This window comes from Sceloporus occidentalis, unplaced genomic scaffold (genome assembly GCF_023333645.1).
Source record: "Sceloporus occidentalis isolate IW3139 unplaced genomic scaffold, rSceOcc1.0.p SCAF_62, whole genome shotgun sequence".
Lineage (NCBI taxonomy): Eukaryota > Metazoa > Chordata > Lepidosauria > Squamata > Phrynosomatidae > Sceloporus > Sceloporus occidentalis.
In genome coordinates this window covers 2,238,561-2,257,833 of record NW_028317042.1, presented here as the reverse complement: position 1 = coordinate 2,257,833, position 19,273 = coordinate 2,238,561, and the positions used below count along the sequence as shown (strand labels likewise).

The 19,273-nt window shown below is 39.4% G+C and overlaps 1 protein-coding gene across 1 annotated transcript in view; it reads right to left on the bottom strand.

Moving 5' to 3' along the window:
* Positions 1 to 8,572, bottom strand: part of LOC149287292 (von Willebrand factor-like) — a 72,360-nt gene extending 63,788 nt beyond the window's left edge. Inside the window, exons 1-3 of the mRNA XM_089493011.1 lie at positions 8,448 to 8,572; positions 2,362 to 2,428; positions 1,665 to 1,716 (exon numbers count right to left, since the gene is read on the bottom strand). Of these exons, the coding sequence (XP_089349137.1) occupies positions 1,665 to 1,716; positions 2,362 to 2,428; positions 8,448 to 8,572 (244 nt within the window). The remainder of the gene's footprint in view (positions 1 to 1,664; positions 1,717 to 2,361; positions 2,429 to 8,447) is intronic.
* Positions 8,573 to 19,273: the final 10,701 nt, after the last annotated feature.

Below are 19,273 nucleotides of genomic sequence, written 5' to 3'. Positions count from 1 at the left end.
TTCAAAGGATTTCCGTAATCAATCAACATGACCGATATCCTTCCTCCAAACTTGTGCTCCAACATCACTGATGCTGAACACCCCTGGAATAGGCTCTCATAATATTATTATTATTTTTATATTTATAAATATTATTATTAACATTATATTTTATTTATACAGCAGCAACAATTACTCAAAGTTTATTACAGTCCATACATTGAAATAAGAATTGAAATAAGAACTTTTTGGGTCTTTTCCTTGGCAAGTGAAAGTTGGCATGAGAGTTAGCAGGAGAGTTGACTACGCTACGCATTGTGAAGGTCCAACCCCAGCGAGCTTCTCCTACAGGAGAAGAGCATGGACAACCCTGTATAATGTATATTTAAATCTGTGAGATTAGAAAAATTTAGCAGTGTTGGCCCTTCATAATGACTGGTGAAGTGAGAGCATTAAAAAACTCTCATGCATAGCATCCCTTTAATAAATAGAATCCATAGAATCGTCTACACATATGATTTCATTATTTGCTATGATGATAAGACCACTTTGAAACATTGGACGTGCACCTTATACACATAACCCTTTATTTTTTGGGGGGTTTAAACATATGATTTTACGCGTTTCAGAAAATTCTGAAAACATATAATAGGTAAAGAAAAGACAGATAAATCTGGAACAATCACCAAAAGTACTGTAATATTTTAATATTATTTAAAGTCTAAATCCCGACTAGACTTTTTATTAATATTAATTGTTAGAAGATGATGCAACGTACCCCCGATATCTGTCTATATAACTAAATTTTATATATATATATATATATATACATATATATAATTAAGATATATAATATAATTAAAAGATAAGTAGAATGATTATTATTATGATGAATAATAATAATATAATATAAATAATAATAATTAACCCACCAAGCTCACAGCATATCAGACTATCTTTTTAAACTGATTATGCAAAAAAATGCTAAATGGAAAAAACCTGAGTCATTTCATTAATTGTCCTCCAGATCCCCTCCAGACATCTCATCCAATGCTCGATTTGTACAATTTTACAAAGCCTTGACATTTTAGAAAATGACAGACGCCATATTCTGCTCTAACAAAAGCCGGGTTGTTCTATGTTAACATTGCTTTGTGCTAAGACTCCAAAAATCCGAATTTGAGAGCATTTATTCGGTGCAGAAATAGAATTTCTGGATATTGCTTTGCTGTTATATTTATTCCTACTAAATATGTATCCCCTCTATAAGCTGATTTACACTTCTTCTATGATGTTTGACCAACAATTGAGTGGATGATTGAGTGATTATGGCTAAAAATCCAATGAGTTTTGCTCTGTCTCTTTAATTATATATAGATTATATATTAAATATATATCTGTAGAGCGTAAGATTGTGAGCAAGGCCCTCTTAACCTAATTAATCGGTTCTTCCTAGTCACTTTTAGTTTTGAATATATAGACTGTAAGAAGCGCTGCGTAAATATGAATAAAATATTTTATATATATATATATATTTCAATATGAGTATTTCAATCTGGATTGATTTATATATTATTTTCTTTTGGTTTCTGCTAATCTCCACGACAATATCCAACCCTATACAGAATTCCACACAAAATGATTATTTTGATTACTTTTACATTAAAAGTAAATATGTTTCTTACCTGGGGTGAGGATGCTGACCAGCCATAGTGCCAACAACTGCTGGAAATTCATCTGTATGAGGAAAAAAAACCATTTTCTTTGAATTATTCATAATGATGATATTATATCAATTCGAAAGTCAATATTTTAATAAATTACACAGGGAAATATATACACTTCATGATAAGAGGGCTGCTTTATATATATATATATATATATATATATATATATATATATATTTATTTATTTATACTGTATATATACGTAATACTAAGAAAAAAAATTAAATGTGGAGTGTTTTTGCTGACCTTGTGGCCCTCCAAAATATTAACCCATTAATGGCCAGATTACGTAACTAGTATGAAAATACAAACAGCAAAAGCTGTGAAAGCTGCATAATTTATGAATTATCTGCAGACTTGTTGATCTATACAAGAAACATTTTGACAAATCAAACTATCAGTATAAATATATAAAAAGATGGTTAAAAAAAATGTACAATCATTTGCCGTATTAACTCTTTAGAAATTACTCGACACTAAAGGCGTGGATATTATTTAAGCAAAAAAAAAAAAATTATGCGGGAAAATGTAACATTGTTAACTTTTTCTTACAAAAAAAATATTAAAAGAAATAACATATTGAATAATTTTGAAGTGAGAATAAGGCGCATGATAGACAAATGACAATGTTTCAATAACAATCTCTTTAAGTTACTAAAGTTTTAAATCCCCTTCGGTGCTCAATCTGTGTTAAACGTATGTTGGCCACATGCGATAAATAACTTAAAAAATATTTTTTTTTATGAAAGTTAGAAATTTATTCAGATTCACAGGAATTAAAAATAAAATTTTGACGTTTTTCCTTAAAATACAGAGAATTAAACGTACCTTAGCGCATTTGAGATGGAAAATCTCAAATGAATCGGTTTGGTTGGTGGTCCCAATATCTAGATGTTCATAGCTGCAGGTTCCTTGTGATCCAGGACCACAGTAGGGTCTTCTGCGCGCCCCAACATCTTATGTATACTTTTGGCAGGAACTTTAGTTCATTAAAAGGAAAAGATAGAACGTGAGTGCTACATCCGTCTGAATCAAAACACAATGGTGTAAAACGGCTATCAGGAATATCAGCTGGCTTAATTACCAGACGGGAACAATGAAAGGAAACAACATTAAAAAAATGGTTCTTGAGTGATTGGCCTTTGAAAGGCTTTATGAGAAAATTCATGGGGATACTGATGAGCAAACAGAAACGTCAACGAGCTGTTTAACAATGATTTGTTGCTCTTTGGATCTTGTTAAAAACACATTTTTCTCAATTACTAGCAAAGGAGTCTAGCAAAAATGTCTTGAATTTTGACCCGGTGGAACAATGGCTTCTAAAAACGCCAGAGAAAACTTTTGGTAGAAAATAAAATACAGATTTTTGTTAAAAAAAAAAAAAAGTTTTTTGGCAACTGTTCATTTTACGTATTGACTCCAGTCTACCAATGACGGTAATTTTTTACAAAAAAAACTGTGTTAAAACCTTAAAAAAATCAGTAAGTTTAATGGCAAATAAAAGACATTTGGCGATATAGTCTCTAATGAGATGGTGGAAGATAAGTAGAAGTCTGTCAGCAGAAGTTAATACAGTAGAACAGGGGCGTCCAACCTGCGGCCCTCCAGACTACATCTCCCATAATGCTCTTTCAGCTAAGGGGTTGGCTGAGGAGGATGGGGGATGTAGTCCTGCAGCAACTGGAGGGCCGCAGGTTGGACGCCCCTGCAGTAGAACTATTTAGACATGTATGTGATAGCCATATGGCTCCTGAATCTTAGACGAGACCAACGACTGATTAAGGTCTGAGACTCTACGTCAGTTAAAGCTAGATGGACCTCATAATCTCAACCATGATTAGAGACTTGGCATTGGGTGGGTAGTCTGGTTAAAAAAAAAGGTATAATTAGTGAGTGGACCTACGTCTTACTTTGAATTTTGCCCAAATCACTTCTATGCTTATCTTCCCCTTTGCGATGACCCTTTGGAAGTACATTGTTTCAGACCACAAGGCACGACAATGAACCAGATCCTTCTATTGAAGATATTCACGAATTCCTCAAGTTAATGGGCAATGAATTTTGCAAAAGATGACTCAAACAGTTGGAGAGCTCCTCTACCTTTCTGTAGACCAAGTCAAAGCTTACCTGACAAAGCTGAAACGCTAACTAGTCTTGATTCCTTACAGCATTCTCCAAAGAAAAAAACACAATTGAAATAATTTTTTGGGGGGGCATTTATGCACAAAATATCTTGTATACGGCACATCAATTATGAAACAGGTAAGCGCACTTGAATGATAAAATTCCTGGATTTTCACAAGTAAATCAGGTAAATGATTTTTTTTTTTTTTTATATGGTTCCAAAAAGTCACATACAAAAGAGCAAGAAGTATACACAAACATAACAAGTAAACAAACTTAAAATCTGGAAGATAAGAATTACATTTCCTAATGTGAGGACTCAAGCTTTCATCAGTCCTTGGTTTCGTTTGATTTAGGGTAGTCTATGCCTCACTGTATTATACCGTATACTGTACCATTATACTGTACCACCTCTGCTAGGAGTCTGTTCCATTTATCTACCACGCTCCAAATAAAATACAATTTCCTTACATTACTTCTGAACACGCCAGCTACCTTGCGAGTAGCTTCAAACCAATTTTTGTGTGGATAGTATAAGGTGAAGGTCTATATGTGCGTCGTTGAATCCAAAGGGTTTAGAACCAGGTTGGTCCAGATTATTTTAAACTATAACCTTTGAAAAGTGGCTATGCATTCTAGGAGTTGGAGTTCATCAATGGCTGATCTGCATATCCCGCTGCACACACTATTGATGCTGATTGCCAAGAGTAATGGGATTTGAAACCCACTGCAGCTTGCTAGGTAGGACAATAATACATTTACCCTTTTATGTGAGAATTCTGGGACATCTCCCATTTCACCAAGTTTCTACATAACAGGAAACATATAAAATAAACCCATTCCTTTAGCAGAATTTCCTGTTTCCCAGTTGTAAAATGTTCAGCATTTAATATTTGTATCGTTTTCTATGTTTTAACTCTGAAAGTGTTGGTGGGAGACTTAATCGAGAAGTGCATTCATTACAGTAAAGTTAGGAGCAATATCAGTATGATATATTGGGTCTAAAGCAAGGGTGCACCATATGACGAAAGCATGTGGACAGCTGACCATCACACCTATATGAGCTTGTCGGACACCTCATTAAAAACCATGGCTTTGTGGCTTTAGCAGCTTCCACTCTTTTGGGACGGTTTTCCACCAAATGTTGTAGTGTTTCTGCGGGGAATTAGTACCCTTTCGGCCACAAGACCATTTGTGAGGTCAGGTACTGACGTTGGACGAGAAAGCCTGGCTTGTAATTGATGTTTTAAATCAGTGGCAGAACTACCAGGGTCGCAGGGGGGCCCTGGAGTTCTACCACTCAGGGGGGCCCAAGGGGTGCCAAGCAGTTGCTGAAAACGACCGCTCGGCACCTCTTGGGCCCCCCTGACTGACAGAACTCCAGGACTCCTCTGCTCCCCGCCGCTGCCGCCGCTGCCTGCCTCAGCGCTGCCCAGACTGCAGTGGTGGGAGTGTGAGGCGTCTGTCTCTGGTTCTGGGGCTCAGCAGTGAAGCCGTGTACAGCGAGACAGAGGCCTAGCGCCCCCACCACAGGACTGCACGGTAAGTGACCTACAAAGGGGGGTAGGGAGAGTGTAGGTCGTGAGAAGGGGGGTAGGGAGGGAGAGGGTAGATAGTGAGAAGGGGGTGTAGGGAGAGGGTAGATAGTGAGAAGGGGGGTAGGGAGAGGGTAGATAGTGAGAAGTGGGTGTAGGGAGAGGGTGTAACAGATTCTAGCACCGGGGCCTGAGGTTTCTAGTTACGCCCCTGTTTCAAATCATCTCAAAAGCGTTAAATGGGCGTAAGGTCAGGGCTCTGTTCAGACCACTCCAGTTCTTAAACACTAAACTTGTCAAACCATACAGTGGCCTACAATATCTCCCTGCCTTCTCTGCAAACCACTTTCATGTCCCTATCTCCTTTCTATCAGGACCACTTCTTTCCTTTCCCTTTTTTGTTCTTCTGTCTTATTTCTTCAGTTTTCTTCAGCTTCTTCCTGTGTCTTCTTTCTTCATCAGTAAAGCAGGCCTCCTTCCACGAAAAGGGCAAACTGTACGAGCACACCCTCTCTGCGATTGGAAGAATGGGGGAGAGGCAGTCCCTGTGGCTCCATGCTTTTGAGGAAGTACTCCAAGAGACCAGAATAATGCAGACAGATTCGTAGAGAAAGAGAGGTGCAGATACGCTTTTCTTATTCTGTGAATTTGATAGACTTCTTTGCATAAACCATCCTGAGCTTCTAGAAAAGAGGGGCATTGGGGAGAAGGAGTTAAAGGGATTTTACAACAACATTGGGACTATCCAAAAGAGAGACAGTTGGTAGTCGTTGATACATACATAAAACAAAAAAATAGAGATATGGTAGAACTACGTATTTACAGACCATTCCATTGGTTGCTTTGGTGATAAGACTACTTTGCAAATTAGCTCAATGTAAGTAACCATAATGGCCTCAACTCAATGACCAGTGTAAACCTTAATTGGTTAGGTGGTTAAAAACGTATGGTTTGATTTGTGATTCAACTCCCTAACTAAATATAAAAAGACCAATTGTGGATTCTAGACTGTAAATGGCTAAGCGCTAGTAAAAGCTACATTGAACACGATTTCCAGCTCGTTGCCATCTCCCTCCTCTATTCATAAACTCCACTCAAACCAAGTCATTCTCTCACACACTCACTTCCAAAACTCCCACAGTCACTCCCAAAGACTCACCAATCACACTGTCAAAAAATATTATGGTAGATGCAGTGTTTGTGTAAAATGATACTATGTGTATATTTAAGTATAATATCTTTTTCCTAAAACCTCTAGTAAATACCCCTCTCCTCTGCGTCTCTCTAATTTTCTGCCCTTCTCACCTTTAGCCCTGTGCTACAGCCCAAAGAAGTGTATAACCACAGCTGTGTAAGTGTTGATATAAATTGTAATGAGCTTTTGCTGTGGCAGAAACGTGCGTTAGCATCAATTAATATTTCCTTCTATCTGGTTAGATGTGCAGTTGTTTGGATGTGGAAACATTTACGTGCCTCTAAGCAGCTGGCGATCTGTTTTAGAATTATTCACCGGTATTTGATTGACCCTCTTTGAGTATAATTTTGATGTGAAGCCTTCATTTTTATGCAAATTTTAAACAGAATCCTTTCCATCTGGTGGCAACATGTGGAACTGCAGGTAAGAAATAAATTTTTTTATTAAACGCAAATATTATTATTATTATTATTATTTGTTTTATATAGCGCCATCAAATTCCATAGCACTGTACAATGGGTAGACTGGACATAACAAGTAGTATGTGACATAACAAATTGACTTACAGTCTACAACTTTTTCTGGACCACCTACTCTCCCCGGCCCATGGGTGACTGCTGACATGTCATTTGAATTTAGATTTTACCTTTAGGCTTGCACTCTGGCACTAAAGGGTTAAAGCAGAACCCAGTGTACTATAAAACATTCCCAGGAAATACACCTTCTGAACAAATAATGATTTGCCTTTTTTTAATTAGAAACACAGTGCTGCATTGGTAGAGTGTAGATGTTGGCACCATAAACACAAAGATACTTCCTTTCCCGACAAAAATTCTGCATAAATATTTTAATATCCAAAGACTGTCTCACATAAACCCCAGATACAAATTGTATACCGATTTACCATATCCATTTCTTACTGAAACATAAGGAACGCTTTCTTGAGCCTAATAGACTTAATTGATTTTTTTTGTGCAAGAAGTCGTTCCAGGGAAATATTGAGCTAACACAATTACGTTGGCAAATAGATACTCTGGAAGAAGTGTTTTCTTGGCGTTTCTCAACCTTACTCCAGACGACTGAATTAGATAAGACTTACAGACAGGTTCAAAGAGCATATCAAGTTTTGCAGATTAGTCTAGAAAGGTTATTCTCCAGATAAGAATTATGACTTATTGCCCTACATTTTAAATGGCCAGAGAGTGACACTTTTGTTTTGATAATAGTGGTTAGAGTTGCGACTAAATTTTTATTCATTTTTTTGTAATTCAGAACGGCAATTAGAATATTAAAGACACTGTATTTATGTTATTGTAACTTTGAGAGCTATAGAACACCGTGAGACCCATACCCATCAAACGTTCTGAGCGTCTAGAAAGGAGGAACAGAGAGGGGGCAAAATAGGGATCTGGGGTCTCTCCTAAATGGGGACACTTAAAGGGTAGGCAACATATTCTAAATATTTGTATCGTATATTACAAAGACTGTGAAAAAAGTAGAACTACAACATTTCTTAATATCAATAGTGTTTTATAGGCTTAGTATCTTTAACTCTCCAATTCCAGGAAACAGAATATATTAAAAACCAAAACTCTATACATGGATGTTTTAATGTGAATACGTTGCACTGATATATAAAGGAATAAAGCAGCTGCATTGATCTACCAGAAGGGAGACTCCACTGAATTATTATCTTACATTGTGATGATGCATAATAAAAGGGTTAACATTTTGTTGGATTTGGTGTGTTTGTTGCTGCTTATGACAGAGTGGAGCCTGCACCAATTGTATATGCTTAGAAAATGAGGTGATCTGGTTGAACCTAGAAGTTGGCTTTTGCTTAACTAGAATGGGTAGCTCATTAGTGGCAGCCAGAGTTTGACATACCTGGAGCTCTCCAACTTTGACATGGAGTCTGTGGGTGAAACCTCATTTCCCTGTGTCTCTGGGTCGATCTCTGGGTCGGTTTCTTCTTTCTTGTTGGCCGTGCCCACTCTCGTCCTACTCTCCATCTCATTAAGGCTGTCTGAGGTTACCCCTGACCCAGGGAAGAGGGAGACCTCTGGGTAGCCTACCATGGGGAGCTCCTAGGAATTAGTAGAGATTGGTGTGTGTTGCACAGAAGAGGTGTTTGCCCTGCTGCAAATAACTTTCCCCAGACCTTCCTAAAAGGTCTGCTTCAATTTGGGATTGTCCATTGATTTTTGTTACCATTTATTATTTATTTTTGTGTGTAGCTGTTAAATAAAAGGATGTTTTCCAAAACCAAATTTTGAAGTCTTAGATTTCTCCAGCACTGTCATAGACAGACCCCATTAAAGCTTTACATTTAGTGTCCCATAAAACACAGATCCATATAGAAGCTGCCAAATTTCAACCTATTTGATGAAGCTGCCCGCAAGATGAGCTATCCAAAAATTCTGACCTGGTTACATGCCTCTAGGCTTGTAATGTGGCATCCTTTGTAGAAAAATGTATAGATCGTAGACGGACAATGTTGGCCAAATTCATACTTTGAGATACACACATCACACTCCTCCTGAGTTATACCGGCAGTGTTCTGACTTAATGGTATGGTCCACCATCAGAACTTCTACAGCTCCAGCCATTTTCTTTAGCACTGTGTGTACGGAAGGCGTCGGAAGTCCAACTAAATGGGGCATTTCATGGAGCAGCCAACTGCTGTGCGTAATCCCAGTTGTCGAGACTGAATGGATTTTAAAATAAAAAAACAGAACAATAATGATGTGAGCTATCTGCATTTACCCTGAGAGTGGTGGATTATGCCTCTTTAATATTTATGAATTTATTTGGCTTCCCTTTAAAGTAGTGTTTTGATCTGATTATTTAAAAAAAAAAAAAAGTAAATGAAAGAACATACTTCCAGTAATCGCTTCGTGTCTTGCTCCTCCCAATGAAAAACATGTCCTTCCTCCAGAATTGCTTGTTTTATGTTGTCTGAGAAACTCGAGAAGATGAAAGATGTGGCCATTATCTGAACTCCTCCATCTCTGTTTCAATCTTCACTTTGAAGATATCTTTGGGGAAATCCTTCACTTTTTTTTTTGGAGGAAGCCCAGTGACTCACAAACATTTTACTTAGGAAATATAAATGCAAGTTCCCTTCAGTGACTCATGCCCATAGCAGTCCAACTTAACTCTTTGTCCATTGGTGGGCTTATGGATATGGAGATTGAAAAACATGATCTTTCATAAACATATACGTTCACATATAGATATACATTTATTGCAGTGCTGGAAAATATAATTTCTGGTATATGAAACATTGCCTTCAAGCAGCACATCAGAAGAAGGGATTTTGAGTTCTCCCTATTTACCATCCACTTGTGAGTAACTACTCCTCTTTGGCACCACTAGCTATGCCTCGTCTGGTGCAGCCCTGTCCCCGTCGATTCTATGTGGAGCAGACGGGGGTTTACTCTTTACCAAGAGCAAGATTAGTTTAATATGCTTCTGGAGACTTTTTCCTCTTGTTTTGGCTGTCTTAGTCACCTTCATCTTGTGGTGTTAGCAATAAGGATGGCGGCTATGTAGATAAGTCCTGGAGGGCGGTCAGGCCTAGGGTGGAATTGACAATAGACACATTGTTGTTTCTTCCCCCACATTCTCTTCCTTACTCGTGAAGGAACTTCATGGTGGTGTTGCCATTGATTGTACCTTTGATGACCAAGTAACCCTATTAGTAACTTGTTTAATTTTCTACCCTTGGCTCATTAGCTGAATCACACAGATATATGTTTCACAAGTAAAGAATGGAGGCCTATAAGATCCCAAAAATGTGTCTGTGGCAAGGCTTATGAAAGTCCCTGGTCAGTGGAATGTCCACCACAGGTGGGTTCGGCTGACTATTGTCCTCCATGGTGACATTGGGGACGGCGCTTATCCTCTGAAATACTAGCCGCAAATTTGTCGGGGAATACTTTTTAGAAACGTCACGGAAAACTGCTTCAGTCTTCCAATAAACATAATTGAATGATGTCATCAAAAAGGGTTTTTTGTACTTAGCACTGAAGCTTTGGTCAGCAAAGGGTTTTCCTTTACATAATTAAAGTTAATTTTTTAGCATTAGTGTCTCCTTATTCTTGTTTTTTTTCTTTATTTCTTCCAATACAGTTTCACAACAGATGAAATATCGATATGACCAGCAGTCTTCAAATAACTAATGCAGCACAATTATCACCCTATGGCGTTGTACATAACTGATGAGGTTATAATGGGCTTTTAGCGGTATCCGTTGGGAAGCAAATTGCATTATTATGGGACGAGATGCACTTATACAAGCAATTTACTTAAGAATATCTTAATTATGATGGAATCTAAAAATGTTCCTTTCATTAGTGAGTGTGAAAGTTTCTTTACTGAGAAGGAAGTTATGTTTCATACATCTAATGATACAAGGAGGCCTATGACATCATCTCCTGAATGTGTTTAAAAATGCCAGAAACAAAATTAAATAAAAAATGGATATATAATATTTCTAAGTTGTAAGGCGACAACCCTGGTATAACACATAGCTGTGCACTTTGTAAGCAAATCTAGGGATGTTTCTTTTCGTAAGCGGTTTAGGGTGGGTTAGTGGCTTATCTTTGGGATGGGGCTAGGTGTGAGAGGGCTAGCCCCAGAGTGTGCTTTGTTGAACACTGTGCGGGCAGGGATTAGTGGAAGCGGATGGGGATAAAGCAGATTATAGGTGGTAGTGGGAATGGCCACGTGCCACTCCCCAGCCCGGACAAAGAGGAAACTGACCCGAAGACTCTATGTCAAACCCAGAGAGTGTCCAGGTGTGGCCTTCATCCTACTCTTATAAATGTTCCCTGAACAAATCAGTAGCAATCAGCAATTTAATAACAAGGGATAAGTAACTCAATGGAGAGGAATAACCATGCAGATCCTCAAAAAAATAATTTACGGTGGCAGAGATGGCAGCCCACCAGTCATTTGCCGATCCAGGCGCGATCCCACCTGTGACAGGGAGATTCCTGCCAGCTTCTATGGTTTCACATGTATCTAATTACAGGTGCGTCATCAAGGCCTCATAAAGCTCAGCTTGCGAGACATAGGGAAGAAAGGTTAGGGAGGAGGATGCTGTATGCTTCTTAGTCCCTGTTCACAAGGAGATCTCTCACCTCAGGCTGTCTGTTGTATATTTACGTCATGCCATGTACTGTGGGTCATGTGATCTAAACCTCTAGAACTGTGGACCTTAGAGATTGCTCTTCTGCTACAAAAAGCAAGTAGACTGAGCCTTTTTAACTCAAGTAGCTGGGAGACATTGTTTGTTTTACTTGGACTTTACTTCCTTAGGAGAAGGCCTCATTCATAACCTTTGACAGGAATTTTGATGACCTGTAAAGTGACGCTCCCTCATTTGTTTAATTGCAGACGGAAAGCATTTGTCTTTTATGTTATAGTCCTAGAGAAGTAAAACAGAGGTGATTGACCTACAGCCTTGTGTACTGTGTTCAGTATCGCATCCTCCTACACCACCCATAAAGGAAGTCCCAATCAGAAACAGAAGGGACCTTCCCTCGAAACACACATTTCGGCCGGTCCTGTACCTCATCAGTAGTATGTGATTAGGTCATCTTATTTTGAGGTTTCTCTGGGCAATGATAGCAAGGGGTCCACACCCAGATGATCCTTTATGCTTAAAGGAAAGACCTGGAAATCTTGGTTAAAATAATTGAGCTATAATAATTCACATATATTGAAACACAAAACCTGGCTTCTGAACTTTAATTACAATTATGGTATTTTCATTTTGAAAAAAATTAAGCTTTTTATTTTGATATAAAAACAAACATTCCAATCTTCTGTTGTCCTACGCAATAGCATCTTGGCCCAGCTGAAGTCATCAAAGGGGAGCAACCATGGAACATTCCAGGCAAGACTACCCAGAGTTTCGCATCATTTTCAATAAATGGGTGGAGTCATACATAGGGGTGTAGCTAGCCTCAGATTTTAGTGGGCAGGATGTAGGTGGGAAGTAGGTGGGAAGTAGGCAGGTCTTGGGTGGTTAGCGGATGTTTCATGTAACATCCCCACCCCCTGAGTACAAAATGAATTTGACAATTTTTATATATATACAGTATTTTGCATCTTTCAGACCCTCGTCTTTTAAGATTGGGAAACCATTAAATGAAAGATGATGTTAAGGCATAAATAAAAATTCTTGTAATGTAACAGAACACTTTAGACAAAACTGTAGTAACAGTCTGAACAATAGAAAATATAAACAGGAAGTGGGTACTGAAATGTTAACAATCCAGGCGAACAGACAAAATGTCTAAAATGTGCTTATCTTGTATACAGACTAAACAAGAATGACATTCATCCATTCAACATAGAAAGCAATACATGGGATCAGAGTAATAAAAATACTTTCCCATTGAGTAACATAAACTTAATTGTATACTAACTGGATGCTTTGGGAGATGTATTGTACACATGTACACAAACAAGTCTATAGGGTACAATTAATTAACTCATAGGTGGTGTTCCTTTTGGGCAATCAAGCCCCCAGTGTCCCGCTGCTCAGTGGGCCAGCAACAAGGGAGATGTATGATCTCCCCAACCATCCCATACGCTGCTTCAAAAGGTGCTTTACGCCTTTAGGTCACAGAGTGCCCAGATATGACATCATATCCTGCTACTCTGACTCCGCTGCAAAGGTGACGAAGTCATGGAAGTCCACCTGAACAAAACATTTATTGAACTCAATAGCGTATTTTCTTCTTTCTGTTTCTATCACAAAAGGCAGAATCATGAGGAACCTTCTATACACTGTGCAATTAAGTTGGCGAAAACACACCATGTTTTCTAAAATTTCCGACGATCAAAATAAGATATTTCTTTTCCTGAAAAGCCAAAGTTTGGGGTTTTTTTAAATGTATTGGATATGCTGGTTTTGCCACAGATTTTATTCCCCAAACAGTTGTTTACATACATTAATTTAGTTATCCTAATCTGAGAATGAACCAATCAGGGGCAGGCTATTGTGAACTGCTCTGCACATAGGGTGTTACATTAGGTAAGACATGAGTCTGTGTATTAGTGTATAGTGTTAGAGTGTGTGTTAGCATAAGGTGTTAGAATGAGAGTGTGCACATTAGTCCATGCGTTAGAGTGTGTGGTGTTAAGGCGAGTGTATGGTGTTGGTGTGTGTGTGTATATGGTGCTAGTGTGTGGGACAATGTATGGTGCTAGAGACAGTCTCTCACATCATTGTGGAGGAATTTTGGCCCACTCTTCTTTACAACTTTGCTTCAATTCATTGAAATTTGCGGGTATTTCTTTATGCACAGCTCTCTTAAGGTCCTGCCACAGCATTTCAACCGGTTTGAGGTCTGTACTTTGACTGGGTGATTTCAACTTGTGACACATAAATGTTATATAAAGACCTGTTTGGAAATCTGAAAATCCAGCAACTGACTCCAAGTGGTGCAACCCTGGGAATTCACTGTGAGACTGGGATGGGATCTTTAAAAAGCTCAAAGGTCAGACCCTCAAAGTTTCCATTCCTACGAATGGATTGATTATATGTCAAAGGCAGGATGCAAAGGAGAGCCTCATTAAATGAATATGGAAAACAAAATCATACATATAAGAAGCGCTCATGGTACCTGAGATAACTGTAAGGAATGGTTAATCGTTAAGCATGCGTCATCTCTGGGTCTAAAAATACATAGTAGCCAGATATAAGTAACCAGTCAAACCCCTGCTTAGTCTCTGAGGTGGTAGATGGGTTGAACAGACCATGGTTTGCTACCTACATCCTGTATCAGACTGGCCTTCTGGCACACGGGGCAAATGCCCGGTGGACCTGGTGCCTTTCGTGTATATATTTTTCCTTGTTTGTAGCTTCTTTTAGAGCCACAGATTAAAGGAGAAGCCATGTCCATTTTACCAGGGAGCAACGAAGCAAGCAAGTGTCAACAAAAGGAGGTGGTTTCTGGATACTACCTGTCTGGTACAACCATTGTGAATCTTCTCACGCGCACCACTGTACAGGTGTTCGGACAATGCGTTTTGTGCTCCAATTTTAACCTGTAGTGGCCCAGGCTCAAGCCTAATTACAAACTTTGTCTGGCTTGTCAATATAGGAGGCGAGTGACCTACAGCCATCTTTGGTCTGACTCGACTTACGTGCGGTTGGGTGAGCAAGACCCAGTGTCTGCCTAGGGCCACGCTCAAGTCATGCCCTCCACGTCATCGCACTTCACAGGTCTGCAGACAGGGGTCATTGGACATGGTTAATTCAGTAAATGCTAATTACTGTGCTGGGTTAATCATTTTTAGACTGTAGAATGAAGCCTGTCCTGTTTTGCTTGTCCATAAGTTCTGTAAATTGCATAAGAAACAGGTTTACCAGGTTTACCTCTAACTGTGAGCTAAGCAGATACAATAAAAGAATAAAAGAAAATGAGAAGAAGATAGATAGATAGATAGATAGATAGATAGATAGATAGATAGATAGATTTTATGCATCCTAAGTGCCCCTGGCCAGGTCTAAGATTGGACCAAGGATCAGAGATCTATGAGAGTACTCAATTTACATTATATATATATATATATATATATATAAGTCGTGTTGCCCCACGTGCCTGTAGCAATAATATCACAGCATCATAGACACAGAGCGTTGATCGGTTCGGTGATGGGTGGCATATGGCAGATGTGTGCTTCCTCGGCTTGGGCTCTCCCAGTGACCCCACTTCACCCTGCTATCTGTATGCTCTGTACAGCCCAGGGTCCTGGATACACCGGTACAGCAGCCCAAGGCTCCGCAGCCATCACTATATGAGGCCACCTATCGCTGATCCTTCACTGATGTGCTGCAATTTTGGACACATCTACACCACGAAAACCCTGTCATCACGTAATATTATTTGTCTATAATGATCTGCAATGTATAAGAATCCGTTTGTACCTAAACATCACTGTGTGTAGGTAAGAGACCGGGGCGTAAACACTAAATAAGTATTTCAGTCTTTCCTAAACACATAACAAACCTCTTGTTTTCCCATCAACAGTGAAATGATTCAAAATGAGTAATTGTAGCTTCTGTATGGTTTGGATATGGGTTGTTCCAGGCACGATCCTAGCACACAGGAGTAAATACAGCGTATCCCCCTAGAACTTGGGGGTCTGAGGACATGTCATATAGAAGTGTCACAAGAGTGACAATTAATTAAAGTGATTGAGTCTAAACATGCACATGATAGGCATATTATTATTATTATTAATATTATTATTCTAAACTTTTATTCATATAGCGTCAACAATTTACTTAGAGCTTTTTTCAATGAACCGATACATTAGATAGAGAGCGCCCTGCTCACAAGCTTACAATCTAGAGGGGATGGGGTGTAGAAAGACACAAGGTATAGAGAAAGAGGGGCAGATAGTGCCACAGATGGATATAGAAATTGTATTAGTGGTAAGATATGACGGTTTTAGCTGAGGACATTGTGACAAGTGGGAAGCCAGTTTCTGAGATATGGTGCAACACGAGGTCTCGTAGTCTTGTAAGTATGGCTCCTGAATCTAAGATGAGACCAAGGACTGATTGAGGTCTGTACATCTTATGATGAAGTGAGCGTGGCCATTTAAGGCTGTGGGTCGCCAGAAGACATTGGACACCTTGGTACGCGAGGCCACATGTGACGTCCACCTGGTGACCGCACCCTGATTGGCTGAATAGTTCCTGTCTGCCATCAAATGACTGAGTATCAGGTGACACCATGAAAAAAAAATGCTGTGGTTTTTCATATCTGTGCTTTGGCTACATAAAACCCAGATGTTTGCATAAAAAAGCATTTATTAGGAAACACCGTCATGACCACACACAGCCACTAGGGGGCTGCGCTGGGAAATCCTACTGGCAGTCATCAACCTTGCATCAGGTTAGGTTCCAGGAAAGATGATGTAACTTGAGATGATGTAACATGAGTCTCATTTGTACATAAATGTAGTTTTATTCCTGATGTCTGATATCATTTTTTCCATAAAACATGTTCTATTCATAGTTTGATCTGTTGTATAATAATACTATACTACAAGGTACACTCACAATCACATGTAAAATGAGGGGATTACTATGTAAGCGTGAATCACTTTTTCCTTATGCTCATCCATTAATAGCAAATACAAATTTCCATGTCCATGCCAGGAGTACAAAACGATGCTGGCTATTAAAATCGGTCGGCCAAAAAGTCCGCCATGAAAAACTGGATCCTCACTTCAGCTCTAAAGGGTTGACGGCACCCTGTCCAGGTTCTCTGGCAGTTTTGCATCTGTAATATGCAATTCTGGCACTTAAATAGGTGTAGATCTCACAGATGTCCCCCTTTAGGAGGGACAGTCCACTTTGGGACCCAAATCCCTTTTTCCCACCCTCCTCCCCTGAAGTTCCTCTTCCCCAAAAGCTCAGAACGTTTGCCGAGGTTGAGTGTATGAAAGCCGTAAATGTCACAATAATGTATATTTATAACATAAATAAAATAGAATATTCTTATATATCAGGTTAACCCCTGATTCCTATGACTTAATATAGTCAATGAGAATGAGTGTTCTTCTTTAAGGTGTGACGGCTTTCTGGTTCAGCTCCTTCAATGTTGGCTCGTTGTGTTCTTTTAGAGATGCAATCTGATATCGCCGCTCGGTTTCACGTTACCTGCCCGTTGCCAAAGCTACTTTATTCTTCATTAACCAATCGAAGCAGCCGAGGAAAACATTGGGTTTTCCACTTCAGGTGCTGGCTGAAGATAATGCAATTCCGCAGACTCAGATGCACTAAGGGGAGAGAAGTCTCTCTGGTGTCAGAAACCTCTCCAGTCTCAGATGTACATGGAAACAAGTGCTCTTGAGCGTTTCCTAAAGATTTATGTAGCTAAGGTCTGAGTCATCTCAAAAAGCAAACTAAAGGTGGAGTTCCACTAGGAATATTTGCGCTCTATAGGATGTTACCAGTGACTTATTTATCTCCGGCGGTACACCAAGCTTCACCCAGGATAGCACCTCCTGCATATGATGGCACTTGGCACTGCCCTCTGTGATATTAATGGACTGAATGAGGAAATCATACAAAACCAGACAGCCTGATTGCCCCTTGACCTGCTGCCCTAGGCCAAGTTGACTCAGGTCAAAATACACTGCTGTGACAATAAAACTTAACAAATCTCTTATTTTATTATTTCCTCTGAAGATTTAATCAGAAACTTTTAAGAAGCCTTTTCAGTATGGCAACAGCCAATCAGTGACCTGCTTTTGTGTTACATAGAAACTAAGATTTTGTTGCAAACGAGGCAGCTTATTTCTTACATGATAAAAAGCTCCGAAAATCATCACCGGTAGAACCGGAAATCATCTAAAGGGTCACGATACCGTAATTTGCATTATGTGCTCGGTGATTTGCATAATATCCCGCGGCTTCGTGTTCGCAAATAAATAAATAAACCACCAAACCTAAGTTTAGGAAGGTGAAAAACAAACGTATCCAAATGTATCTGCCGGGTAGGAACGGGAAACATCTTAAACTGGCCAAAGCCTAAAAAATAATGATGACAATATACTCAGAAGAACAGCAATCCAAACATGGAACCATTCCGCCCGTCTGGTCTGCCCATTATTCCTGCTGCTGCCATGTCTTTGGTCTGATTAAAGATAGCTTTATGCCTATCTCATACCTCATTGTATTAGCATCTACCACCTTTACTGGGAGGCAGTTCCTTTTATCTACCACCATCTCAGTAAACTAAAACTTCCTTTCGTTCCATCTCAGCCTCTGACCCTCTAGTTTTAGATTATGACCTCTTGTTCATAAGCTTTCTTATCCATTGCCATTTGTCTTAGATATTGGAAGGTATATTGATTAAAATCATTTGAGCTCTTTACAATCCTTTAATATTTATAAAATAAGGACAAAATGAGAATTACGATTCATCCCATCTTTAGACGGGACTGTCCTGTGTCCGATACCCTGTCCCTCGGCTCTTAGAGTCAATGAAACTGGCAGCTTTTCAGGAAGAGTGTCCTGCATACCCACCAAGTGTCCTTTCTTCAGGGCAGCCAGTCCCTCAATGGGACCCAAATTCCCCTGTCCCTCTTTCCCTCCCCGGATGTCCATCAGAATACAGCAGAAAATTGGTCTTTTTCTCTCCAAAATATAACCGGTCGCCATATTCTAGATTATATAACCTGTCAAACTGGAAGCTTGGACATTGCAGTGAGATGCTGTGCGAGCTAACAGCGTTACTGGTTAATCATGATTAAAACCAGTTACATGAGGCTTAGACCAGTTCAGTTACTGGTCTAACAGCCATAACCCAACATCCCGGTGGAAAGAAATGATGTAAATTAAGCGCATCTTGGATGTAATGCAGAAGAATTTCAAAATATTAAACCTTTAACAAGCAGAAGTGTAAGAAGAAGGTCTCTGCGAGGACGCATACTAGAGTCATTTGATGATTCCCTACATAGAATCTTCATGATGACCTATTAAAGGGTTAATACAGCTGGCGGGAGCCTCTGTGCCACAAAACAGGGAACCAATTGCCCTCCTGGATAATCAGACTTCTTGTAGTGGGCATGACCATGTCGGGGTAGTAATGATGGCAGGGTGGAGGGGCAACTAGTTGTGCTGCACCCTTGCCTTCTGCCCCACTTCCTCGCTGCTGAACACCTCGGGTCTC